At 52.5% G+C, this 26031-nt stretch overlaps 1 protein-coding gene and 1 long non-coding RNA gene across 3 annotated transcripts; both read left to right on the top strand.

The window, feature by feature from the left end:
* Positions 1–4445: 4445 nt before the first annotated feature.
* LOC125612647 lies at positions 4446–7681 on the top strand. 2 transcript variants are annotated; one of them, XR_007343137.1, is made up of 4 exons: positions 4446–4588; positions 5289–5473; positions 5819–5882; positions 7067–7681. It is a non-coding gene; the product is annotated as an uncharacterized LOC125612647 (long non-coding RNA). The 2 variants fall into 2 exon arrangements; XR_007343136.1 differs by lacking the exon at positions 5819–5882.
* Positions 7682–14685: 7004 nt separating this feature from the next.
* Selenow (selenoprotein W) lies at positions 14686–18901 on the top strand. Its single transcript, XM_015496986.2, has 6 exons — positions 14686–14690; positions 15401–15425; positions 15517–15570; positions 15742–15816; positions 15917–16015; positions 18538–18901. The coding sequence occupies exons 1-5, from the start codon at positions 14686–14688 to the stop codon at positions 15995–15997; spliced, it is 240 nt and encodes a 79-aa protein (XP_015352472.2). The 3' UTR covers positions 15998–16015; positions 18538–18901.
* The last annotated feature ends 7130 nt before the right edge of the window (positions 18902–26031 follow it).

Below are 26031 nucleotides of genomic sequence, written 5' to 3'. Positions count from 1 at the left end.
ACCATCCATCCAACTACCCACCCACCTGCCCATCCATCCATCCACCCATGCATCCACCCACCCACCTATCAATCCCCCTATCCATCCACCCACCCACCTACTCATCCACCCATCCATATACCCACCCATCCATCCATCCAACCATACATACATCCACCCATCTACCCATGCACACACCCAGCAACCCACCCACCCATCCATCCACCCATCCATCCACCCACCCTCCCACTCACCCATCCACTCATCCAACCATCCACCTGTCCACTCACCCATCCACCCACCCACCCTCCTACCTATCCACCCACCCATCCATCCACTCACCCATCCACCCATGCATCCCCCATCCACCTACCCACCCATCCACCCATCCTCCCACCTATCCTCCTACCCACCCAATCCATCAGCCTACCTGCCCTCCCACCCATCCTCCACCCATCCACCCAGGGGCAGGAAGATGAGAATTCTCTTGGTGCTAACAAGTGACTTAGTCTCTTTCCTGGTTCACAGGAGCTTCTGCCTGACGCGGTTGTTCCAAACGTGTGTGCACATGCGGAGGAATGGTTGTTGTTTTATAAGTTCTGGGTTTTGTGAAAATGGGTCTCAACGGCAGCCTTTTTAAAAAAAAATTAGTTGTAGATGAACACAATACCTTTATTTTATGTATTTATCTTTATGTTGTGTTGAGGATCGAACCCAGGGCCTCCCACGTGCCAGGCAAGCGCTCTGCCGCCCCAGCCCAGCCCTCAACTGCAGCCATAGAGAAGCATCTCAACACTAGCTGTGTGGGCTGTGTGGGTGCCTGTGTGCATGTGTGTGTGTGTGTGTGTGTGTGTGTGTATGGATAATGACACAGACAATCACGGAAAGTGAGGGAGGAGAAGATCAGAGGAGAGGGGCCCACGGAGAAGCGACGTTGGAGCAAAGACCTGAAGGAAGGCGGAGGGAACCCTGAGTTACCTGAAGGAAGGGTCCCAGCCAAGGACCAGTAAATGCAAAAACTCAGAGACGTGCATCTCAGTGTGGATGCGAAGGAGGGAGGACAGAAGAAATCAAAGACACAGGAAGAAAGGAGACGAGGGGGCAAGGAAATGTGATTTTAATCTGAAGTTTTGCATGTCTCCCCTGGCTTGTCCTTTTGGGAAATCTGTAGGGTTTTTTTTTTCAGTCCTGGGCTCTTTACCACTGAACTACATCCACATCCCTTTTTCTTTTTCGAGACAGGGTCCTGCTAAGTTGCTGAGGCTGATCTCAAACTTGCTGTCCTCCTGCCTCAGCCTCCTGAGTTGCTGCATTACAGGTGGGTGGCCCCATGCCCAGCTGCAAATCTGGAAATCTCAAGAGTTACCATAGATGCATCCACTTGTGAAAATTACCTTGCACACTGTTAATTAGCCCACTAATAAGTAGATTAAGCAAAGAGATACACAGAATATTTTTTTAAATTTAAAATCTAAGGAACTTTCCAGCATTGCCTATTCATCAGATAATGGAGATGGGTCACCCCAGGGGTCCCGAGGAAAACCAGACTGAGGTCATCCTGCTACCGTCCCATGTCCACACCCACCAAGTTTCCTTTAAAAGTGGAGCCAGGGGGCGGGTGCAGTGGTGCAAGCCTGTAAGCCCAGCAGCTCAGGAGGCTGAGACGGGAGGAACAAGAGTTCAAAGCCAGCCTCAGCAACAGCGACCACTAAGCAACTCAGTGAGCCCTGTCTCTAAATAAAATACAAAATGGGGGTGAGGATGTGGCTCAGTCTTTGGAGGGGGTACCTGGGATTGGACTCAGTGCCCTGAGTCCAATCCCGGGTACCCCCGCAAAGAAAAAGTGGAGCCAGGGACCTCCAAACGCATCTCTCACTCTGAGATGGGCCCTCCAGCGTGCTCCTTGCTCTCCTAAATACAGTCCTGAGCCTCTACTGATGCTGCGGAAATTCTTTTCTGTCACGAAAGTCCAAGACCCCACTTGTCCTGAGTTGAGTTCCCTCCACGGAAATGATCCAGGAATTCCTTAGGATCGCCTTCCAGTGCCTCTTCTGTGGGTACCCTCAGAAACTGCTGGGAGTGGTGGCACACATCAGTAATCTCAGCAACTCGGGAGGCTGAGGCAGGAGGATCGCAAGTTCAAAGCCAGCCTCTGCAATTTAGGGAGGTCCTAAGCAATTTAGCGAGACCCTGTCTCAAAATAAAACACAGAAAAAAGCTGGGGGTGTGGCTCAGTGGTGAAGTGCCCCTGGATTAAATCCCCAGTTTAAAAAAAAAAAAAAAAAAGACTTAGGGTCAGTGAAAGCAAAAACCGAGAAGCTCTGTGCATGTCTTGTACTGCGTCGCCACTAAAAGTACTGATTTTATGCCAAATGATTCTTAACTCAATTTTTTTTTATAGTGCTGGGGATCAGAACCCAGGGCCTTGTGCATGCAAAACAAGCACTCTACCAACTGAGCTATATCCCCAGCTTAATTCAATATTTTAAATGAGGGGAAAAAAATCTGAGGGAATGTGTTTGCTATGTCCCCCACAAGAGCACGGAGCCCACTGCGGCTGAGCACAGGGAGGGGGATAGGTGGATCCCAGAGATGCTGCAGAGTCCTGCAGATCTCCGGGTGAGCAGCGGGCACCGGGCTTTCCTGAGCGAGCTCAGCCGTGGAGCTGGAGAGGCTGAGTGGGAACGGCTCCCAAGGGGGAGCAGGCTGTAGGAATTTGGAATTCTAAAGTTTTAAAATGGGAATTTGCCTTACATTCCAAACCTGTGAAAGCTGTCCCTTTTTCTTTCCCTAATGGAAATACAAGTTTTATTTTATGAAATGAGTCTTTCTATCCTTAAGGAACAATGTGGGTGATTTGTGTTTTATTTATTTTATTTTGTATAGGTTATTGAATCCAGCGGGGATTAACCAATGAGCCACATGCCCAGTCCTTTTAAATTTTTTTTTTTTTTTTAAATTTTGAGACAGGGTCTCACTAAGTTGTTTAGGACCTCACTAAGTTGCTGAGGCTGGCCTTGAACTCTCAATCCTCCTTCCTCAGCCTTCCGAGCTCTTGGAATACAGGTGCATGCAACAGCTGTGTTTTATTAACTTTTTCTTCCTATTCTTCCCTCTCTGACCAGGGTGACCAGTTGTCCCCAAAACCATTTCCAAGTTAGGAAATTTTCTAGAAGGACTTATGGGAGCCAGTATGTAGTTGATTTACTTGGTGTCAGAAAAAGGCATGCACCTGATCTAAAGGAGAAAATGACCTAATGGGTGGCTCAGAGCAGCTTAGCTGCCCCAGTGAAAAGACAGCAATTTGTGTGTTGCATTTCTGCCCAGGGAAGCCCACCGGAGGCTCAGTACCCCAGGTTTTCATTGGCGGAGTCACCATGCACCTGTGTCTGGATGTTCCAGAGGAGAGCAGGTGTGTGCAGTTCTGAGCAGTCCAGGTACACTGACCTACCCTCATCTCACCTTTTTTTGCAGTTCTGGGGATTGAACCCAGGATCTCCCACATGCCAGGAAAGCACTCTGCAACTAAGCTATGTCCCCAGCCCAAGCCACTCTAATCATTAGGACATGGAGGGATGCATGTACCAGAGAATTTCCCAGAGGCAAGCAGATCAGAGTGGATCTTGCAAGCAGAGCTGTATAAGGACGGCAGCCCCAGACTTCTATGTGAACTCCTTCTTGCACTCCCCGCCCCCCGCCCTATCCCACGTGCAGATGAATCTTCATCGCAAGGGATTATGTGGCAATGATTGCTGTAGACGAGGTAGAGAAATCAGATCTGGAGAGGAAATCAAGATCTAAAAGAACAGCCAGGGCCTTGGGGTGCAGCTCAGTGGTGGAGCGCTTGCCCGGATGCTCCAGGCTGTGGGCTCAATCTGCAGCACCACAAAACAAAAAAAAAATTTCAGTTATTTGTTCATTTATTTTGAGACGGGATCTTGCCCAGTCTGGTCTCCAGCTCCTGAATTCAAGTCAGCCTCCTGCCTCAGCCTCCTATATTGCTGGGACCTTAGGCACAAAGCCCTGCCCTGGCCCATGGAACTCCTTTTGGTTCTGAACCCAGGGGTATTTTACCGCTGAGCTCCATCCCTAGCCCTTTTTAATTTTTATTTTGAGGCAGGCTCTTGCTAAATTGCTGAGGGTCTCCCTACATTTCCCAGGCTGGCCTTCAACTTGAGATTCTCCTGCCTCAGCCTCTGGAGTCACTGGGATTACAGAGGATGGGCCACTTACTTATAAAATTTATTTTCGATAAACTTAGAGACCTAGGAGGTAGGAACCACAGGCTACCATGCATCTCTAAGTGGGGGACCGAGTGCATGGTGTCATATTGAGCATGTCCGTGTGGTGTTTGTGGGTCTGTGTTGTGCTGTGGTGTTCGAGATCCATGTGAAAGCCTGGGAGTGCGGCTGGGTGAGTGTGTGTGTGTGTGTGCGCGCGCCTGCGCCTCCAAATGCAGCAATGTGTGTCTTGTCCCTGGATGAATGACAGCACGCCCTATCATGTTACTGAGCAGCTGTGTCTCTGCAGGGCTGGTGGCATTTTGAGTTGCTGTGTGTCATGGGCGTTAGCGATGGAGTCTGTGCAGCATGGTGCTTGGTACCTGACTGTGAGTCCCAGGGGCTGGCTCTCTGGGTGGCCTTTGTGTTCCTGGGTGGATACATGTGTGTCGTGTGTTGGGCGCTGGGTACTGTCACCCATCCCACCCTGCAGCAGGCTGGCGGTGGCTGCGCCTGTGGATGTGTCGTGACGTGGCTGGACACTGACTGGCTGTCGTGGTGACCTGTGGCTGAATAAAGATGGGTGCTGATGTGACTGTGTCTCAGTTGGGCTGGGTTTGGGCGAATGTGCAGTTGTGCAGTCGGGGGAAGGGGTGCTGGTGTCCCCCTGGGGGCTGTGTGTGTGAGACACACAGGGGCACGGATGAGTGCCAGCCTGCCGCCACTGATTTCTCTGGCCTCTCCTGCGGGGCAACAAGGACCCATTTGTTCTCAATGACAGAAGAGGAATGTCCCTCCTCTCGTGAGGTCCCGGCAGTGCTCTGCCACTGAGCCGTGCCCAGGGACTGCTTGGCACCGCCATCACTGGTATGCACTATAGAGCCCCAGAGAGATCACCTGGGGCCCTCTGAACAGTGCTGTTATGGGTTGAACCGCGTCCTGCGCAAAATTCCTATGTGACAATCCTAACCCCCTAACCTCTGAACGTGACCTTATTTGAAAATAGGGTCATTAGGGATGTCATTAGTTAAGGTGAAGTCACATTGGAATACAGCGGGTCCCTGCTCCAACATGGTTGTTATAAACCAGGGCACATGGACACCGACACCCGCGGACATGGCCTGTGAACACGAGGTGAGACCGGGTGGGGTCTCTGCAACCACGGAGTCCGCCAGAGATCCAGCGACCCACCAGAAACCAGGCCAGATTCTCCCTCAGGGTCCTTGGAAGGAACCAGTCCTGATCTTGATCTCAGACTTCTGGCTTCCGGAAACGTAAGACAATTACAGCCAGTTGGTTTGTCCTTGGTGAGAACCGCCCAGAAGGCACAGGACTTTCTCTACATGTTGGAGGATGAGCAGGAGGCAGAGGGCAGGAACAGAATGTGCAAAGGCCCAGAGGCAGGGCTGTGGGTGAGGTCCTTGATGAAACCTCAGTAGAGTTGGGTTTGGGCAGTATTGGAGGGGCCAGAGAGGCACCCTGGGACCAGGGAGAAGTAGGTCATGCTATGGTTTGGGTCTTTGTTCTGAGAGCACTGGCTCTATTTATGAGGTACTCACACTTCACGCTGCCCTGTGCTAATTGCTGCTCCTACACTTGCTCCTTAAATCTGATGCCAGAGATAGGAACTTCTGACCCAGTGAGCACCGAAATGAAATTGGGCCAGAGAGCAGGAGCACACAGGTAAAGCTTTAATTGGGTGGTTTAGCCTCAAGGAGAGGGGACACAGCAGTGATAGAATTAGGCTAGGTCCCCAAACAAAGCAAGAAGCTATTTTTTACTTATGTGTAAGGTTATAGGAGGTGGGTTAGGGATTGGGATGTTTTTTATTCTGGAAATTAAACCCAGGGCCACTTAATCACTGAGCCACATCCCCAGCCATTTAAAAACATTTTTTTACTTAGAGACAGGGTCTCTCTAAGTTGCTGAGTCTCGCTTTAAATTCTCCATCCTCCTACCTTGGCCGTCCCAGATGCTGGGATAACAGGCCACGGTGCCCAGTGTGTTTAGAAATTTTAATGGAGTTTAGATCTTTAAAAAAAAAAATTTTTTTTCCTGTGTGAGCACTTTGAGAGATGGTCAGTGTCAGTTTAGAGCCCAACTTTACATCTATCCTGTTGATGCTGTATCCCTTTTAATCCTGTTTGCCCCGCAATAAGGTCACTGCAGCTGTTAAGAGAATACACGGGTATGGCTTTGCACACCTGTAATCTCAGCGACTGGGGGGGGTCTGAGGCTGAAGGATCACCAGTTCAAGGCCAGCCTGGTAACATAGCCAGACCCTGTCTCAAAATAAAAAGGGCTGAGGAAGTAGCTCAGGGGTAGGGGGTTGGGTTTGTCTTGAGTCCTTTGCCCTGATCCCCCAACAATTTCCTTCTCTTATCTAGTTTATCTTTGAAAATGGTAAGGCAAAGATATCTTGGCTAAACGAGGCATCTGGTTTGGTTGGGCTTTGTACAGGGGTATGTGTGTGTTTGAAACGGGGGGCCTGTGCCTGCCACTTGCTAGGCAAGTGCTCTACCACTGAGCCACATCCTCCACTCCTTTTATTTTTTTAGTACCCATGGGGGCGCTCAACCACGGAGCCACACCCTCAGCCTTTTTTCTGTTAGAGACAGGGTCTCGCTGAGTTGCTAACTGCCTCCTAAATTGCTGAGGTGGGCTTTGAACTCCTGCCTAGGCCTCCCAAGTCACTGGGATTACAGTCGTGCGCCACCACGCCTGGCTTTATGTTTACTTTAGAGACAGGGTCTCCTTAAGTTGCTGAGGCTGCCTTTGAACTTGGGTTCCTCATCCTCAGCCTCTGGAGCCGGTGATTACAGGCGTGCGCCACCATACCTGGCTTTTTTTCTTTCTTTTCTTTTGAGTGCCTGTGGAGGTACCTGTCTCAAATCCTTCCAAAATAACACAGCCAGCGAGGAAGATGGAGGGGGACGTGAACTTTGCCAGGAGAGGTCAAGCGAGGACCCGGGAGGTAGAAGGTGAAGCTGGTACCTCCTCATCCACTTGTAGTCAGGAGCCAGAGCAGCAGGGGGCACCCAGCGAGGCGGTGAAAGGAGAGACCATCGCCCGCAGGCGATCACGCCCACCTCGCAGAGGGGGGCACCGAGGCTTAGAGAGAGGAAGGGGTCTTAAGCCCTCAACTCTGCAGCCTGCTTCCATGACCTGCCGTGGATCCCTTCGCGGGGAGCCGGGATGAAGGCGCAGAGAGGAGGGCTACATGGTTATGAGGCGCCTCAGGGCCGGCGGCTGGGTTTGGAACGCTCGCCGGACCCCGCAGCCTCCCCTTCGCCGTCCCACTGCCTACCCGAACCTTTCGGGGCTCCGTTGCCTCTTGGGGTAGGAGAGGTCCCAACCCCTCCCCGCGCTTCGGCTCCCCCGCCCCCTTCCAGCCACGCGGTTGCGTGACCATCAACGCAGCCAATTCCCTGCCACCGCCCCGCCGGGCTGTACCGTGCTGGCTGGAGTGGCGGGGGGGGGGGGNATGGCCAGTTTATCAGCTTCCAACACCAGAAGAGCTGTGGCTGCAAGGGCCCATAAACAAGGTGGCCAGCCCTGGGCTACAGAGTCTGGCTGTTTGGACAAATAGGCCACTGGACGGTGCCATGTCCTCAGCATCTGAGTCAAAACTCCTATAGGTACTCCAGACCAATCATGGACATACAGAAAGAAAGGCTTCGTGAGGTCAGGGAGCCCTAATCCAGGTGCACAGGTGAGTGCTTATTTGATGTCCTCAAGACCTTTTGCTTAGTTGACCCCCATATAAGAGGATCCCATTTTCCCCACTTTGTGGCTTCATAGAGGGCTTTTGTCAAAACTGAAAGTTGGGGATCCATACATGTCTGAACCTAGTAGCCCCCAAGTATTCTCTAGTCCGGTGGCAGGTTGAATGGACTGGAATTGAGCAGATCTCCTGTTTCTTTTGTGGCCCAGTTTCTATCGTTGGTTCTGTTGCTGAGTCAGATGGGAACCAAAGTATTTGACCTTTTTCTTGATAGATATGGGCTTTTAAGTCAGAGTCCAGTGCTGTCCCAATGATGGTGTACTCCAGCCCCTGGGAAGAACTGCCATTTAGGGAAGGGAGGCGTACATAGAGCGCCTGGCGCTTTAAGATGCAGAAACTTTTTTGTTGTTGTTGTTGTTATCTCCCAGTGCAGGATGTTGGCTGCTAGGATTCTCCGACTCTTAAATCTGATGTAAATCTTAGCAGAGACTGATGACTTGGGACACCATTTGTATAAAAGGCACCAATGTCAATCTCGCCGTGGGCTATCTGCCAAGGTGGGAGGGCAGCGGTGCGGTTCCGTGCAGGTCGCAGTGTGGCAGCCACATGTGCCCACCTAGGTGTGGCTCTTTGACTGTGTGGCTTTTCTCCTCCTGCCAGGTGGGAGCCTGCTCTAAGTGTATATAGGAGCTACCCTGCTTGTGTTTTGTTCAGTGTGCCTGGGTGCATGGGGCTCTGTGTTCCTTCCTGCTGGTGGCTCACAGCGTGTGGCGTGGAGCCCAGTGACATATCCTTTTGAATGAGCACCCTGTGGCCCACTCCTGGCTGTTAACATGAGCATATTCCGGGTTCATTTGGGGCTTGCAGCAGCTGAGCCCTCCTGAGGGGCTGGCTGCCGTGCAGTGCATCTGATGCAGTTCTGTGTCTCTGGGACCCTGTCATATTCGTCCGTCATCATTCCTTCTCTGTTCAAGGCTTAGCATTTGAGCGTGGCAGTGGGTGCTTGCCCACCAGGGCCATTGAAGGCTTCCCCTTTAGTCTGGCCACACTTTTTTTTTTCCTTATAAACATTTGGACCATTGGCTTTGTTCTAGTGAGACCCCCCCTTTGAGTGACCTCTGGGTTTGTGGTGAGGGCTGCTGTAAGAAGATCCATCCTCCACTTCATCTTTTTGGTCTGCCTATCTTTGAGCCTCTGGATCTCGGCTGATGAAAACTGTGGTGGCCACCTTAATCAGCTCACTGGCACACTTCTCAGTAAAGTCCTCTAGGATTGTAATTTTTGTCAAAGGGCTCTCTGAGCCTGTCCCCTAAAGGCTGCATTCATCACGTGTTGCTTGCGCCTGTGCATTTTTTTTCATTGACAAACTTGCATTGCGGCTGCAAAGTTTGTATGGTGCCTGTCCTCCCTTGGGCACCTCTGGGCAGGGAGAGGGGCAGCAGAGGTGGTGGCCTGGACATTTAGCTCTGAGTCACTTGGGCACATCTCTTTTGATCATTGCTGCCAGTTTCATAGGGCACAGGGGCCTTAGGCAGATGTGGGGCCCAGTTCGGGGCTATGGAGGGTGCGAGAGGGAGATGCTGCAGCAGCAGGAGGCTTATCTGGGCTCTGTTTATCTGCAGATGCCTTTGGCTTAGGCTAGGGCTCAGGTTTGGCTCCAATTTCTTTTAACTCTTGGGCACAGACTGTGTGTTTTGTTCTCTTTTTTTTCTCTCTCTCTCTTTTTTTTTTTAGAATTCCTATGAGGGCTTCTTGACATTTCTTTACCTTTAGACCTTCTTCTTGGTTGGGCCCCATCCCTGGTCTGGAGAATGGGCTGCACCAGATCAGTCTTGGCCCAGGGTTTCTCCGTGTAGGAGGGAGCATGATTTTTCCAGCTTATGAGCTCTGGGGTGGAGAAAGGCTGGCACACAAAACTGCCTTGTCTCCCTCAGGTGTTTCCCTCTGGTCAACATGGGCAGGTCCTTAGTCCCTTGCTGGGGCATCTGGAGAGTTCTCATCTGAGATGTGGCTCTGGTCTCGGGACAAATCTCCCACCTTCATCTTGGGAGGTGAAAGGGTCTTTGGTCCTAGAAAGCCTTTGGCTCTGAGGACATCACAGAGGAAGGAATATCCAGTACTGGGGGCATCATTTGTTGCCTCTCAGGACAAGGGGGCTGAGGGGACAGTCTGTTGTCCCAGTGGTCTTGGCAAAGTTGGTCTTGGGTCCTCTTCTGGCTCACGGGGAAAACTGTTTCCCTTCCTGTCTTTCCTAGTCAGGTTTTCTGTTTAGCTGCTTTCTATTGGGTCTTACAGACCACCATGCTCCTGGCTAACATCAGCTTGGACTGTCCATCTAGACAGGCTCTCAACCAAGGGGACTGTTTCTGTACTATCTCTTGCCAGCAATCAATGTAAGAGAAATGGTTCAGGGGTTTCAATAATAATCAAAGGACCTAAGCAATGACTCTCTCATCTAAAGATCCTTCTGGTGGCCAGCCCACATCTTGGGTGAGCCACTCTAATTCACAGAGTATGCCACCTTTGTGGAGTGAGTCTCATCCACAGTCACCAGGAAAACCTTCCTAAAGGTCTCTAACACACATTTCAGAGGCTCAGTTTCCTTAGTGTGCCTCCCATGGTCCACCCTGCATCCGTGTCGCACACTTAGAACAAAACACACTTAGGACAAGACTCGCTTTGTCCCTCTCCAGCCGCTCCCCTCGCGGGGACTTAGGGCCCTCTTGGCCTTGCGGGTCGGTATCAACCCCGACCTGGAGCTTTCACCTGGACGTTGGTTGGTGAAATTCCGCCATAGACTGTATGAGGGGCCACGGAACCGCGGATCAGGACTCTGCTCTCGCTTCGGCCCTCGGGTTGGGTCGGAGTCCTTCCCTTTGTCCGTCTCATTCACACACTTTCCCACAGACATGGCCAGGACAGAATTTCTATACCGCCCAGATTCCAACAATTCCAAACCAAACAGAAAAGGGAGTCACGGTGTCCCCTCTGCTCGCTAACCCCGAACAGAGGCTACTCGGGTGACTCCCTGGGTCCGTTTCAGCTCCAAGCATTTGGAGGGCACTCAGGACCCAACAGAGGGCGATCAGGCCTCTCTTCCACCTGCTTAGGCCTGAAGGGGAAGTCAGGTGGGCTGCAAACCAAATGCACCCGTGTCCTACCTGTTCAGCTGGGGGGTACTCAAAACCCTAATTCTGGTTCCTGCTGCCTGTGGGTCCCGTTGTGCTCCAGGGTGGCAGCCCCAGGACGCTGGGTGAGTGGATCCTCCTTCAGGCTAAGAGTGGCCTGGGCACGCCAAGGGGAACGCTGTCCCTCACAGCCCCAGGGAAGCCTGTCCCCAGAGACAAGAAAGGAAGAATAGCCTTCCTTACCTCCTCTGTCCCACCTGGGGTGCCAAAAATGTTGTAGGGACAAAGGAGGCAAGGCACTGAAGACAGCAGGAAACAGTTTTATTTGGCTGCAGCCAGGTTCAGAGGGTACAGCCTTTGCTGTCATCAATCAATCCCCTGAACCCTGAACACAGGTAATTTCAGAGTTTTATACCCAGCATGTAAGGGGAGGGGCTCAGAAGTTCCCAGTCTGCAGAAGTTCACATAAAAGCAGCTTTTTCTCTCACTCTTCTGGGCAAGTTAACTCTTCAAGGACAAAACCTGAGAAGGGGGGAGCCTCTTCTCCCCTTTTTTTCCTCCCCCTGCCAGCTGTGACCATGGGCCAAGTTGTAATTTATCTTAAAAATGTAGACATCTCTGTGAAGCCCAGCTCAAGGCCAGACAGAGGCCTTGTTGGCACATTTCTTCAAAGTACTATAGTGGATACATTTGTGAAAAACTAGTGAGGGGGTGTCCAGCACCTGGAGGGCTGGTACCTTCTCGGCCAGTGGCCAAATAAACAGGGCGACACGAAAATAGTTTATCTACGATGGACTCTTTGCTGACAGTCCTGAAATCAGCCATGGTGAAGAGGGCTTTTCTGTGGAGAAAGGGGGTGCCACATCAGGAAGGCTGGAGAATTAGCCATCTAGTGCTATGTAAAAAATTTCCCCCAATCAGCAGCAAGTCAGCAGCTTGGAACCGATAAACAATGACCTTATGTAGTTTCTGGGGGCCAAGAATCCAGGAGCAGTTTATTGGGTGTCTCATGACATTGGAGTCAGATAGGGACCAGGACTGAAGTCACTTGACGGCTTGTCCCGGGGCTGAGGAAACAGTTTTTTTTGTTGTTGTTGTTGTTGTTTTGTTTAAAGTATTTTTTTAGTTGTGGATGAAAACACAGTATCTTTATTTTTACGTGGTGCTGAGGATGGAACCCAGTTCTTCAGACATGCGAGGCAGATGCTCCACCACTGAGCCCCAGCCCCAGCTCCAGGGGAAACAGTTTTGCTGGTAGCTCATTCAGGAGGCGGTCGGCAGGAGGCCAACAGGCCCCACAGATGTCCTGCAGGACTATGTGAGTGTCCTGAGGACCCTGGAAACTGGTTTTCCTCAGGGCGAGAGCTAGCCTTGTGATGGGGTTGAGACCAGGTCTTTGAGCAGCTAAGCCTGTGCTCTGGCACTATGCTACCCCGGGTCTTCTGCAATATTTTCTGGGTTACACAGTCAGCCCTGCTCACTGTAGAGACCACACAAGGATGTGAATGTCAAGGGGTCAGGATTATTGCGCCTCCTTGCAGGGATTTTCATGCTTAGGATCTAACACTATTGTTTTGGGCTGGGTACAGTGGTGCACACCTGTAATCCTGGCAACTGTGGAGGCTGAGGCAGGAGGATTGCAAGTTGGAGGACACCCTGGGCAATTTAGCAAAAACCCTTAGGAACTAAGTCTCAAAAATTTAAAAAAGGGACTGGGAATGGAGCTCTGAAGTTCAGCTCCCTTGGGTTTAAAAAAAAAAAAAATCTGGGCTGGGGATATAGCTCAGCTGGTAGAATGCTTGCCTCCTGTGGATAAGGCCCTGGGTTCCATTCCCAGCACCACAGAAAAAGAAAAAAAAAAAAAAAAAAGGAAAAAAATTCTGGTTTGTGTTATTGTTGGTCGTTCTGAGCAGAACGCAGAACTTCAGCCTCAAGAGAACAGAGCTGCTTGGTTGCTGGCTTCTTCCCTGTGCTCGGGAGGGAACACAGGGCCCCAAGCATGTCAGGCCAGCGCTGTACCTCAGAGCTGTGTCCCCAGCCTCTAGTGTCCTATTTCCTGCCACATCCCTAGTTCTTAGAGCAGGCTTAGAAAACATTTATTGAGCTGGTCCCAGTGGCACAGGACTATAATTCCAGCCGCTCAGGAGCTGAGGCAGGAGGATCCCAAGTTCAAAGCCAGCCTTAGCAACTGTGAGGTTCTAAGCAGCTCAGTGAGATCCTGTCTCTAAGTAAAGTACAAAACAGGGCTGGGGATGCGGCTCAGTGGCTGAGTACCCCTCAATCCCTGGTATCCCCCCCCAAAATAGGTCCCCTTTGCTTTAAGTGAGGGATGACAAAATCTAGCAGTGAGAGGCAGAAAGGGGAAGGTAGCTCAAATAAATGTCATTCACTCTTTATTCTTTTCCTTGTTTCCCTGTATTTATTGGGGCTCTTAAGGACAAAGCAGGGACTGAGACCAGCTTGTCCTCTGAACTCAGGGAGATGAGCTGGGGAGCCCAACAGGTCAACAAGGATACATATGGCGTTTAATACCCGCTGTGCCCTGGAGAACAGGAAGGCTGGCCCCTGTGGGTGTAGGGCACGCAGCTTAGGTGCCATGTGTCTGCCCTGGAAATCAGGTTGGGGCTGCGACCTGGAGGAGGGGCTGTGGGCAGGGCAGAGACATTCCTGGCCCAGGAGGCAGCTCCTGCCAAGACCTGATAGGCTGAGAAAACTCAAGAGCTGAATATTCTAAGCTATCTTTTTTTTTTAGGGTGGGGGTACTGGGGATTGAACTCAGGGGCTCTCCACCACTGAGCTACCTCCCCAGCCCTATTTTGCATTGTATTTACAGACAGGGTCTCACTGAGTTGCTGAGGGCCTCACCATTGCTGAGGCTGGCTTTGATCCTCCTGCCTCAGCCTCCTGAGCTACTGGTATGACAGCCAGATCCATCTGGCCCAAGCCATCTTAATGAGGGTAGTGGAAGGTTTTTTTGTTTTGGAGTTTGTTCTTTTTGGCTTTTTTTTTTTTTTTTTTTTAAACAGAGAGAGACAGAGAGACAGAGAGAGAGAGAGAGAATTGTAAAATATTTTTTTGTTTTTCAATTTTCGATGCACACAACATCTTTATTTTGTTTGTATGTGCTGCTGAGGATGGAACCCAGCGCCCCGTGCATGACAGGCGAGGGTGCTACCGCTTGAGCCATGTCCCCAGGAGGGGCGAGGGCCGCGGGGCGTTGAACTCCGGTTTCCCAGGAGCGAGACATCTCGGCTTGTGAAGGGTCCAGAGGAGACATGTGTGTGGCCGCCGCAGACGCCTAGGGGCTTGGCCGCGGGTCGGGTGGATCTGTGCACTCCTGGGACCGACCCCCGGCTACGCTCTGATTCCCCGCCTGCGAACAGCCCCTGGGTCAGGTCGGCCTCCTGCACCTTCTTGGGTTTAGAAAAGACGCAAATGACAACCTTCACCCGGTGCCCGTGGGTGCCCCTGCTGCCAACCCCACTCTTCTCGGGCCACAGTTCCCCCCTCCGTAGTGAGAAGAGGGCGAACTTAGTAGCTCCTGCCCAGGGAGCGCTGCACGCCAGCCCCGACTGCCTTTGAACCTATTTCCTCTGTTCAGAGGATCTGCCCAGGCACCTCATTCTATGCTAGCATGCAGTAGGTGCTTAATAAATACCTGTTCAATGAATCTACTGCCCCCTGAGCCTTTTGAGGGAGGGGAATTCTAGCTTTATTTTACCGGGCAGGGAGAGGGGAATGCAGTAGGTCGAGGTCCTGGGTTAGAAGGGGGCCACTCCAACCTGGGTGGCTGGCCCAATTGTCTGGGACACGCACCCGGGATCCAGTGGGTCTCAGTTTTGGGAATGCCATGGCCTGTTAGAAGCACAGCTCGCTTGACATTTTGAGTTCCCAGGAGGCCTGTGCACCAGATTCCAGCCGGAAATGGCATCTTGGGTGTTGGAAGGTGTTCAGGTTCCAGGAGCTACAGGGCTTCCTTCAGTGTTCTAGGCGTGGGCCCAGCCGAGATTGCATGTTGTTTATGCAGCTCTTGTTCTAACCCAGTGCCCTCCATTTTCTTCCCTGTTGCCTTCCCCACCTCATGTGGCCACATAATTGTGATCTGGTCACCCCATCTGCGGCCTCCCTCTCCTCCTTTGCCCGGCTTGGCTCTTTTTCTCTGCTGTTTCTATTACACTCTGGTGTCCGTGTGTCTTTCTTCCCTTCTCTGCCTCTTCTGCTTGGTCATTTCTGCCCATCTTATTCTCTTCTCTTCCTGGTCCCCTTTGTCCTGCCATTACTGCCTGGCTTTCCCTGTGTCCCCACCTGTCTGCCTGTCCTGGAACTCCTCACTTGGACTCACCTACCAGTGGCGCTTGAGGCTACAAGCCTAAGGTAAGCCGGGTGCCCTCAGGAGCACCCTGAGTCGGGGGAGTGCATCTGGGGGGCTGGCTGGGCACTGCTCTGATCTCCTCCCCCTTTTCAGTATCTCCAGCTCAAGAAGAAGCTAGAAGATGAGTTCCCCGGATGCCTGGACATTGTGAGTCTCGGGGATGTGGACGTGGAGCCAGTCGGGCCCCTCGTCTGTCTGAGGGTTTGGTGGTGGTGGAGGTGGCTTAGCCCCACAGCCTTCACCCTCCCCCCACACTTCCTGGGAAGGGGAAGCGTTTCCAAGAGGGCATCCCAGCGCCAATCTGTCCTCCCTGCTTAGTGCGGCGAGGGGACTCCCCAGGTCACCGGGTTCTTTGAAGTGATGGTAGCCGGGAAGCTGGTTCACTCCAAGAAGGTATATCTCTGTGTGTGTCTTGTTTGGGGGTCAAGTAGGGCTGGGGCGGAGGCTGGTGTGTGGGTCCCAGCTCGACCCTTTCTCTCTTTCCCCTCCCCAGAGAGGTGATGGCTATGTGGACACGGAGAGCAAGTTTCTGAAGCTGGTGGCTGCCATCAAAGCCACCTTGGCTCAGGGCTAGAGTGCCCTGAAGGCAGAGGTGAGGGGCCCAGGCAGGCGCTGACCTGGGACCAGTCTGCGAGATGGGGGCATCCAGGTGTCCCCGGGGCAGGAGGAGTGGAAACAAGGTCTGGGTGGTGCAGGATGACTCCTGAGCTGGCAGTAGGCTGAGGGCTGCCCTCAGCAGCTCTCCTGGCTTTGGAATAGAAGGTACTAAAGAGACACTCTGGATTTTGTCCCTTTGCCAGGAAACAGTGACTATCTGTGACTGTCAGCCCAGGTTACAGGCACATTTGGAAACACAGCTCCTGTGCTCAGTATTTTCAACCTGATCACCAGTTATCAGACCCTGAACCTGAGACTTTTCCAAAGTGGGCCCACAAACACTTTAAGAAACTAACTGACAAAGAATGTTCTAGAATCTGACACTAACTCTAGAACTGATCACCTGCCCCAGAAGGGACTCCCTTCTCCCCCAGAGCAATGTAGAATCAAATTCAGAACCAGCTGTCAGCATACCCTGAACCCAGGCACCCCTTCCCACACCTGCACGGAACTGTGCAGACCAGCTCCCAAACTGCAGAACTGATATCTAGTTCCCTATGTCCTCTGAGCCAGGTAGTTCCTTCCAGCCCAGCGCGTTCTAGAACACATAGCCATTTCCATAACCCTCTGGAACATGGACTGCTTTTCAGAGCCCTCTTGAGTTTGGTTTCAGTTTCCTCAAGTACATTCCAGATGAGTTCCAAACCCCTTCTCATCCAGGACTGGGCACTACTCACCAGCGCAGACCAGGGCTAAGTTCTGGTTTTGGGGACAGTCCTTCCCCGACCTGCCTATACTAGAGATTGAGCTCAGGGCTGCTTTACCACTGAGCTTCAGCCTCAGCCTTTGATTTCAAGACAGGGTCTGGCCAAGTTGCCAAGCCTGGCCTTGAACCTGCGATCCTTCCCCCAAGTCACAGGGATTGCGGGTGTGCACCACCTTCCTGCTCCAGAGCAGTGAGGCCACTCTGAATTTGGACATGCAGATCTAAAGTAGTGACTACAGAAGGACAGTGGCATCCTCCCTCCTGTGTGGGTCTGACACGAAGCACCCCCACCCCCAAATTGGAAACGAATTTCTTGGTTCCACAGTGGCTGAGGGATGGTGGGTGGTGCCACGCAGCGGGATTTGACTTGAACCCTGTGGAGTGAGCAGCTCTGTCTAAACCCCCCTCCAGTCAGTACTGGCAGAGGCTCCCTTGGATTCCAGGGGGTGAGTCAATAGATGACGTCATCTCCCATAAAGGAAAGTGGGTTTGCATAAGGAAGAAATGGGGGGAGACAAGTCTGTGAAGAGTGACTGTTTTTGTTTGTTTGTTTTGGTGCTTGGGGGTGGAACCCAGGGCCTGCCACCTGCTGAGCACATGCCCTGCCCCAGGGCCACTGCCTGCCCCTGTTTGGTAGTGCTGTGGCTCTAGTTTTCAGGACCCTTGGAAGGATTCAGAAGAACTCCAGCAGCTGTTCTGCATGGTTCCAGGTTACCTAGGGAGGGGCAGAGGGCAGGGGTCACCAGGCAGGAGCTTGTGCCCTGTCCCCCAGACAGATGCAGGCTGATTGTGCCAGCTGCCATGTTGACGAGAGGGGTGAAAACACTCCCCAGTTCTTGCGCTGGAGGGGCTCGCTGGCACCATCGCGTCCCAGCTTTTTACTGGGGACTGGGCATACACAGGGCTGGCCTTGTCTCCAGGCCCTCCAGAATTTAAGCTGAGGCCACACTCCCAGAGCCCACGACAGCAGCAGTGTTAGCACAGGTGGCTGTGGTTGAGGCAGAGTGAACCAGGGTGCCAGGCAGGCCATCCCGAGGACTTCGGTACTTCCTCCCAGGAGCCAGGCTCTTGGGGCAAGGTGGTTCCTGCTGCACGTGGTGTGGCCGTCAGCTGGTGAAGAGCAGTAAAGTCTGTCAGGGTGGCACTGGCCTGTGATCCCAGCGAGACTGAGGCAAGAGGGTTGCAAGTTCGAGGCCCGCCTCAGCAACTTGGCAAGATCTTGTTTGAAAATAAAAAATGAGAAAAAGAAGGGCAGGGGGTGCAGGGATAGGAGTTGGCTCAGTGGTAGAGTGCCCCTGGGTGCAATCCCCAGGACCAAAGCAAAACTCCCCCTGAACCTGTGTGTTAACCAGGTGGTGCACACCCGCAGTCCCAGCAATTCAGGAGGCTGAGGCAGGAGAACCACAAGTTCGAGGCCAGCCTCAGCAATGTGGCAAGACCCCTGTCTCAAAGACTAAAAGGGGCTGGGGATGTGGCTCAGTGGTAAAGCACTCCTGGGTCCATTTCCCAGTCAAGAAACAACCCCACGTGTGAGTTGCGGTGGGCTCTGGATACGGGGTTTGGCTCTGGGCCACCAGGCTTTGTGTAGGCCAGCAGGTGGCTGCCCATCACCTCTCTGCAGGCTCAGTGAGAGCTGGCCCTCAGCGGGTCCCTCCCTGTGCACCCTGTTTCCCTGGGCCTGCAGCTCTGTGTACCCTTGTCACGCCGACCTGGGCCCAACCTGCTCCCCCCTCCCCCTCTTCTCTCCACAGTCCAGGGACCTTGGCCCAGGCCCGCTCAGCAGACGCTCCATGACAGGAAGGACTGAAATGTCTCCGGGACGCCTGGTCTTTTCTCGATGTCCTTGCAGCCTCTGGGTCGGGGCTGAGTCGACGCCCCTGGTCTTTGCCTCTGCGTGGGGTGAGGTGTTTCCTCCAGAAGCCACGCCCACACAGGTGGTCTCAAGCCTGTCATGGGGTCACCAAGAGAGCCCACACTTCCCTGCCCCCGCATTGCCCTGCACCCCCCACCTCCCCTTTGCTCCTGGAGGAGGCCTGTCCCTCGCCTTCCTCAAGGGAAGCTGGGGGCCGGGTGGGTGCAGCCGTTCCCAGGCCAATAAACCGTGGGTGACTCCAACAGCAGAGCCTCATCTGTCCTCGCGTCCTGTCTTTCCCCTGGAGCCCCTCCAGTCTCCTGTCGCATTGCTGATGACAGGTAGGCACTTTAGGAGAGGACAGGTCAACATGATGCTAACGGAAAGCACACCCCTGCTCCGGGATCCTTTGTTCCATAGGAATCTGTCTGGCTCCGAATTCTTCTTTTTTGGTAGCAGACCTTGAACCAGTGGGCACTTGACTACGGAAATTGAGACAAGGGTGTCCCTGAGATGCTTAGGGCCTTGCTAAGTTGCTGAGGCTGCCTCGGCCTCCTGTGTCTTCTGTGTGTGGCTTGCTGGGGCTGCTGTCACAATACCACCGACGGGGACTACAGTAGCAGAAATGCCTTGTCTCACTTGGAGGAGGCTGCAGGCCTCTGCTGGGCTGGCAGAGGCCACCGGGCTGTGTCCTCACATGACCTTTCCTCTGCTCACTGTTGGCGTCTGTCCACTTGTAAGGAAACCTGTCCTGATGGGGGCCCCTTTATCCCCACCTTGAAAACCTTATGACCTCTAAGACTTTCCAGCCGGGCACCTCGGCTTCAGGAGGCTGAGGCAGGAGGATTGCCTCAGCAATTTAGCAAGGCCCTAAGCAACTTGGGGAGACCCTGTCTTGAAATAAAGGGCTGGGATGTGGATCAGTGGTTGAGCACCCCTGGGCTCAATCCCTTGTACCAGAAATAAATGAATGAAGAAACTCTCCAAAGAAAATCTCCATGCTGAGGTGCTGGGCTTCAGCAGAGGCCGTGTTCAGGGGCCCAGTGGGGCCCACTGCGAGCGCCTCTCCCCTGAGACCAGTGGGACGTGGTTCGTCCTCCAGCTGCAGGTGGCAGAGCTGGTGCAGAGACTTCTGGGTTGAAGGTCGGGAAGGGCCCTCTGGTCAGTTCCTCCAGGGACCTGCAGCTCTGTTGGTGACCAGTGGCAGGCATGAGACCACCTGTCAAGCCATGCACAGCCCTGACCAGGCTGCTCCTCAGGTGGCAGGAGGTGCCAGCCAGGCCGACTGTGGAGGTGGCGCTGTGGGCCCCGTGTTCCCCAGGCCTCCTCATTGTGCTCTTTCCCCTTGTCACCTGGGACACCAGGCTGGGGGCCTGTTGTGCCTCCTTGCCTCTCGACCTTGCATTTGACCTTGTTACTAGGTTTGCCCAAGGGAACCAGGAGGAAGGAGCCCTGAGCCGGTTCCTGGTCCCCAGAGGTCTCCTGTACACCTGCTGCCCTGAGGGGGTCTCGTGGCACTTGGCTGCTGGTCCCAGACGAGGGTGCCAGAGCGGAGCAGAGCTGCCCCCCAGCCCGTGAGCATGTGAACAGTTTAACCTGGCCAGGAACGTCCTAGATCAGGCCACCACCATGGTGGCACGCATCTGTACTCTCCTCCCAGCCACTCCGGAGGCTGGGGCAGGAGGATTGCAAGTTTGAGGTCAGCCTGGGCAATTCCTTGAGACCCTGTTTAAAAAAGAAAGAAAGAAAGAAAGAAAGAAAGAAAGAAAGAAAGAAAGAAAGAAAAGGATGTGGATGTAGCTTGTGGTAAAGCACCCCTGGGTGAAGTCCCCAGTATCCCTCACAGAGGGGGCATTTTGGCGTGTGCTGGGGCACTTGGGAGGCTGAGGTAGGAGGATCACTGGAACCCACAGGTTCAAGACCAGCCTAGGCAGCAGAATGGGATCTTGTAAATAAAAAATAAATAAACAGCTTTACTGAGATGTGACACACTGACACCCCGGTTTGAAGTGCAGGGCCTTGTTTGGTCAGGCAGAAGGTGAGGAGCATCCCCCAGCCACTAGAAAACCTGCAGGTGGTCAACACACCAGGCCAAAAGCAGCTCAGCAGGACACAGATAGCCAATCCCAATACCCCACCCCCAAAGAGAAAAAGAAAGTGGTAATAATGGCTGCACACCTCCTTTGGGTATTAAAGTGCTCATTTTCCAGACAGCAGACGGTCCAGCTAAGCAGCACCAACATTAGTATCTATATTCAGATTAACCAGGGACGATTTATTGAACAAGGTGATGTTGAGAGCCACAGACAAGGGGCCCCAGCAAACTTCCAGCTGCCAGCTGAGGATTGGCTCACAGCGGCCCCAGCAAACATCTAGCTGCCACGTGATTGGCTCCTCTGTGGTGATGCTCATTGGGTTGTTTCCCCGCCATTTCAGACCAAGGAGCTGCTCATTGGGGGACTTTTTTGGCTCCGCCCATGCGACCCAGCCAATAGGCCTCAAGAGCAGGAGGAGGGGGCGGAGGTTGAGAGGCTTGTGGGAAGCTGGTGCTGGCAGTTGGGCTCTGAAGGTTTTCCTGAAGAGCTGTGTGGTTTGGCGTGTGTGTGTGTGTGTGTGTGTGTGTGTGTGTGTTTTCTAAAAATAAAGTTCGTTTCTTTTGACAAGTGGCTCCTGAATTGTGCCCAGCCAGACTGCAGCAAGGTGAGGAACTGGGTGAAGCGGGATCATGGTGGACAGCAATGGAGAGTTCATCCTTTTATTTTTGGCACTAGGGACTGAACCCAGGGGTGCTTAACCGCTGAGCCACATCTCCAGCCCTTTTGACTTTATTTACAGTATTTTTAAAAGTTCTTTTCCTTTTTATTTATTCATTCATTTAAGTACCCAGGATTGAACTCAGGGGCATTCAGCCACTGAGCCACATCTCCAGACCTTTTTATTTTTTATTTAAAAGAGACAGGGTCTCACTGAGTTGTTAGCACCTCACCATTGCTGAGACTGGCTTTGAACTCCCGATCCTCCTGCCTCAGCTTCCCAAGCTGCAGGGATTCCAGGCGTGCTCCACTCAGTTTGGCTTCCTTTTTATTTTGAGGCAGAGTCACACTCAGTTGCTGAGGCTGGCCTCAAACTTGTGATCCTCCTGCCTCAGCCTCCCATGTCTAAGTGTTGTCAAAGTTTGAGCTGCTTCTTCCTTAGGAGTGTGCAGTCTGTGGGCCAGGCTCTCCAGCTCGATTGAGCTTAGAATGCCCAAACCAGCTCCTGCTACACTAAACAGTGTCACACCAAGCTCTTTCCCTCTGATGACATCATTTTAAAATAAGAAAAGTCAAATTAACATTCAATAGATGTTTTTGATGATTTTGATTTACACTTACACAAGATTTTACAATTCTTCACTATGTGGGGAGGTTCGATGTCAGGTTGGGTTTGTAATATTTTAACGTGATCCCCCACTAAGCTTGGTTATTAATGTGGGTTGCATTAACACAGAATAGTTTTTCAGAGATATTAAATATGTTATTGAAGTTATATTCTTGATTAGCATGATTTTGCACACATTTCTTTTTAAAGTCAATATTTGTTTCAAGGGAGCGGGTGTAGACATTGTATCTGCAACAAGACAGACATATTCGGTGCGGTGGAGCACACCTGTAATCCCAGCGGCTGGGGAGCCTGAGGCAGGAGGATGGCAAGTTCAAAGCCAGCCTCAGCAATTTAGCAAGGCTCTAAGAAACTTAGCGAGATGCTCTCTCAAAAAAGAAAGAGGACTGGGGATGTGGCTCAGTGGTAAAGCAACCTGGGTTCAATGCCCAGGACTAAAAAACAAAAAAGAGAATGAGACCTTTTTCCTTTCTCTAAGCAGGACTGGGGATCACACCCAGACCTTGACACATGCTAGGCAGGCAGCCCACCAGCCCCATCCTTTTCTTTTGAGACAGGTTCCCACTAGGTTTCCAAGGTGGGTCCAAAGTTGCCATCCTCCTGCTTCAACCTGCTAAGCAGCAGGGCTCACAGGCGTGGCCACCACACCTGACTGACAGGTGCGCACAGTTTGCACAGGTGTGTACTTACGGGTACTACAGTGGGAAGCCTTTGTAGACAGTTCACAAAGAATGCCTGGGAGCCGCTGAAGGGGAAGTTGGCGGAAATGCGGCCTGGGCACTGTCCTCGAGGTTGGGCTGAGCTCGGGCTCAGCTCGGGGTCATCAGCCTGGGCTCTCCACGTGTTGGCCACGCCACTGTGGGACCCCCAGTGGATGATTTCCAGAACTCGAGACTTTTACATTCTTTGTTGAACAAGGACTGGGCACAGTGGCACTTGCCTGTAATCCCAGTGACTCAGGAGGCTGAAATGGGAGGATAGCAAGTTTGAGGCCAGCCTGGACAATTTCGAGAGATCCTGTCCCCTAAAATCCCCTGTCTCAAAATGGAAATAAAAGGGGCTGGGGATGTAGCAGAGTGGTGGACAGCTTGCTTGCCTAACATGCACAGGGCCCTGGGTTCCATCCCGAGGACAGGGAGAAAGAAAGAACCCGTCAGGCCCAGGCTGGGCTGTGCTGCATTGGAAACAAACAGAAGCAACCCACAGCTCGGAGGGTCATCACAGCCTGCAAAGCCCTGTCCAGGGCAACGCTTCCTGTGCCCAGTCAGTCAGCGAGAGCAGGCTTTCCCGTAGAGCTTTCCTGCAGCAGGCACCTGCTACCGTGCAGGAGGGGTGTAGGGTACCTCAGGAGCGGGGTGCTTATTTATTTTGGGCTGTATTTTGAATGGAACCCAGGGGCCCCTAACCACTGAGCCACACCCTAGCCCTTTTATTTTTTTTTGACAGGGTCTTTCTAAGTTGCTGAAGCTGGCTTTGAACTTGCAATCCTCCTGCCTCAGCCTCCTCAGCCGCTGGGATTACAGGTGTGCACCACTGCCCAGTGTAATGATTTATTTTAAGTTAAATTTGCATGTATTGTGTGTCTACTAACTAATTAGGGCATGTCTAAATGATGGAGGCTTCGTTCTCCTGTAGACACCTGGACCCACAGAACCTTTTTTTTGTTTTTGTTTTTTTGGTACCAGGGTTTGAACCCAGGGGCGCTGTACCACTGAGCCACATTACCAGTTCTTTATATATTCTATTTTGGAGACAGAGCCTCACTAAGTTGATTAGAACCTCACTAAATTGCTGAGGCTGGTCTTGAACTTGTGATCCTCCTGCCTCAGCCTCCCAAGTGGCTGGGATTATAGGTGTGGGCTGAGGGCCTGGCTTGTATTGTCTTTTTCAAATTTTTAAATATTTATTTTGTAGTTGTAGTTGGACACAATACCTTTATTTATTTACTTTTATGTGGTGCTGAGGATCGAACTCAGGGCCTCACACTTGCTGGGTGAGCGATCTACCGCTCAGCCCCAACCTCAGTCCACTGTATCGTCTCTTTTTAAAATGACTTTTGTCTGTCTCTCCAGCTTCTGTGTATGAGAGGAGACATTTTAACTTGATGCACGAAAGTGCCAGGATTCACTTTGGCATTACCAAGAGGATTCATGGTTTCCTGAAGAGAGAATTGGGCAAGCGCATCTGTCACCTCCTACACGGGGGTGACCCACTGAGTCTTCTTTCTACCAGCGACAGCCTGTGGCCTGGTCTGAGAACTGCGTCTTCTCTGATCACCCTGGATCCCTAGGAATCGCTGAGGCCCCCTCTTCCCTCAGCCCCACCCCTCACTGGGCAGCACCTTGTCATAGACAGAGTCTCAGGAGCACCAACCAGGAAGGCGACAAGGGCCTCGGGTGGGTGTCAGGAAGTGTCCACCGGGGGTCAGCTCAACCTCTGGCCAACTTGATTTCTCAGAGCAGTTTTAGGTTCACAGCACGAGAGGGAAGCGCTGAGAGTCCCCGTGGCACATTTACTAAGTGGGTGAACCCACACAGACGCGTCTTTATCACTCTGTACAGTCTTTCTTCCGTCTGGTGCTGGGAAGGAACCCAGGGTCGCTTCACCACTGAGCCCCGGCCTCAGTCCTTTAGTTTTCCATTTTGAGTCAGGATCTCACTAAGTGGCCCTGGCTCCCCTAGAGCTTGTGATCCTCCTGTCTCAGCTGCTGGGATTAGAGGCCTGTGTCACCACCTCCGGGAGCGTCTCTGCTTTTAAATTTCATGCCCCCCCCCCATGGCAACTGTGCATCCAGGATTGAGAACCACAAGCCTGGTGTTCAGACCATCATCACCACTGATGGCGAGGTCTCCTGGCAGTGCCCAGGGTGGTGGGCACAGGCCACACTCAACTGTGTAAATTAATAAAAAATAAAATATTCAGGGTGCCCGGGGTGCATACCTGCAATTCCAGTTACTCAGAAGTGAGGCCAACCTGAGCAACTGAGTGACATCCCATCACCAAATAAAACAGCAAAGGGCTGGGGTGGCGCTCACTGTAGAGTGTTTGCCTAGCACCTGTGGGTCTTGGGTTCAGTCCCCAGCACTGACAGTCTCCTGGTCACAATGGCTACTTTGCAGTGCCCAGTAGCCACCTGTTGCCAGTGGCTCCTGAACTGGATGCCACAGCTGCACAGTATTCCCATCATTCCGGAAAACTCTATTGGGCATCACTGATTTAGGTCCCTTATTTCAAGCTGGGTGTGGTGGCACACGCCTGTAATCCCAGTGACTGGAGGTTGAGGCGGGAGGATGGAAGTTCAAGGCCAGCCTCAGCAACTTAGTGAGAGCCTTAGTAACTTAGCACGACCTTGTCTCCAAATAAAAAATAAGAAGAGCGGGGAGTGGAGCTCTGGCGCTGGGTTCAATCCTCAGTATCTAAATAAATAAATAAATAGAAAATAAAAAGGGCTGGGGTTGGAGCTAGAAGCAAAGTGCCTCTGGATTCAATCCTCAGTATCAGAAAAAGAAAGGTCTGTTGGGCTGGGGTGTGACTCTTTTGTGGAGAAGAACTTGCCAGGAGCACATGCGAGTCCTGGGGTCAGTCCCTTGGTTGGCTGCTCTCTCCCTCTCTCTGGCTGGTCACAGCCCTTCCCTGGCCTCCATCTGGGTCTCACTTCCTAGGGTCCCTTGTCAGCCTCCTCCCTCCCCTGCTGCACCTCCAGCTCCCACCTCTTGCTGTCTCTGCAGCCCTCTCTGCACCGCTGGGGGAGCCAAGCCCCTGGCCTGCGCCCTGCGGCCAGCCACTGCCCCCATGAGCTCCCCAATCCCAGCGGGAACAGGGGTTAGAGCAGGGCAAGGCTGTGGGCAGTGACTCCTTCCAAGAGGACAGTGTGGAGAGGGGAGGAGCAGCCTCACAGTAGAGGACCCTCCAGGGCTGCAACACGTGTCCTCCCCCTCCCCCTTCCCTTTTCTATTCTCTTTCTCTCTTTCTCTCGCTCTTTCTTTCTTTCTTTCTCTCTTTCTCTCTTTCT

The sequence above is a fragment of the Marmota marmota genome, unplaced genomic scaffold (genome assembly GCF_001458135.2).
Source record: "Marmota marmota marmota unplaced genomic scaffold, marMar, whole genome shotgun sequence".
NCBI lineage: Eukaryota > Metazoa > Chordata > Mammalia > Rodentia > Sciuridae > Marmota > Marmota marmota.
This window is presented reverse-complemented; position numbering and strand designations above follow the sequence as displayed.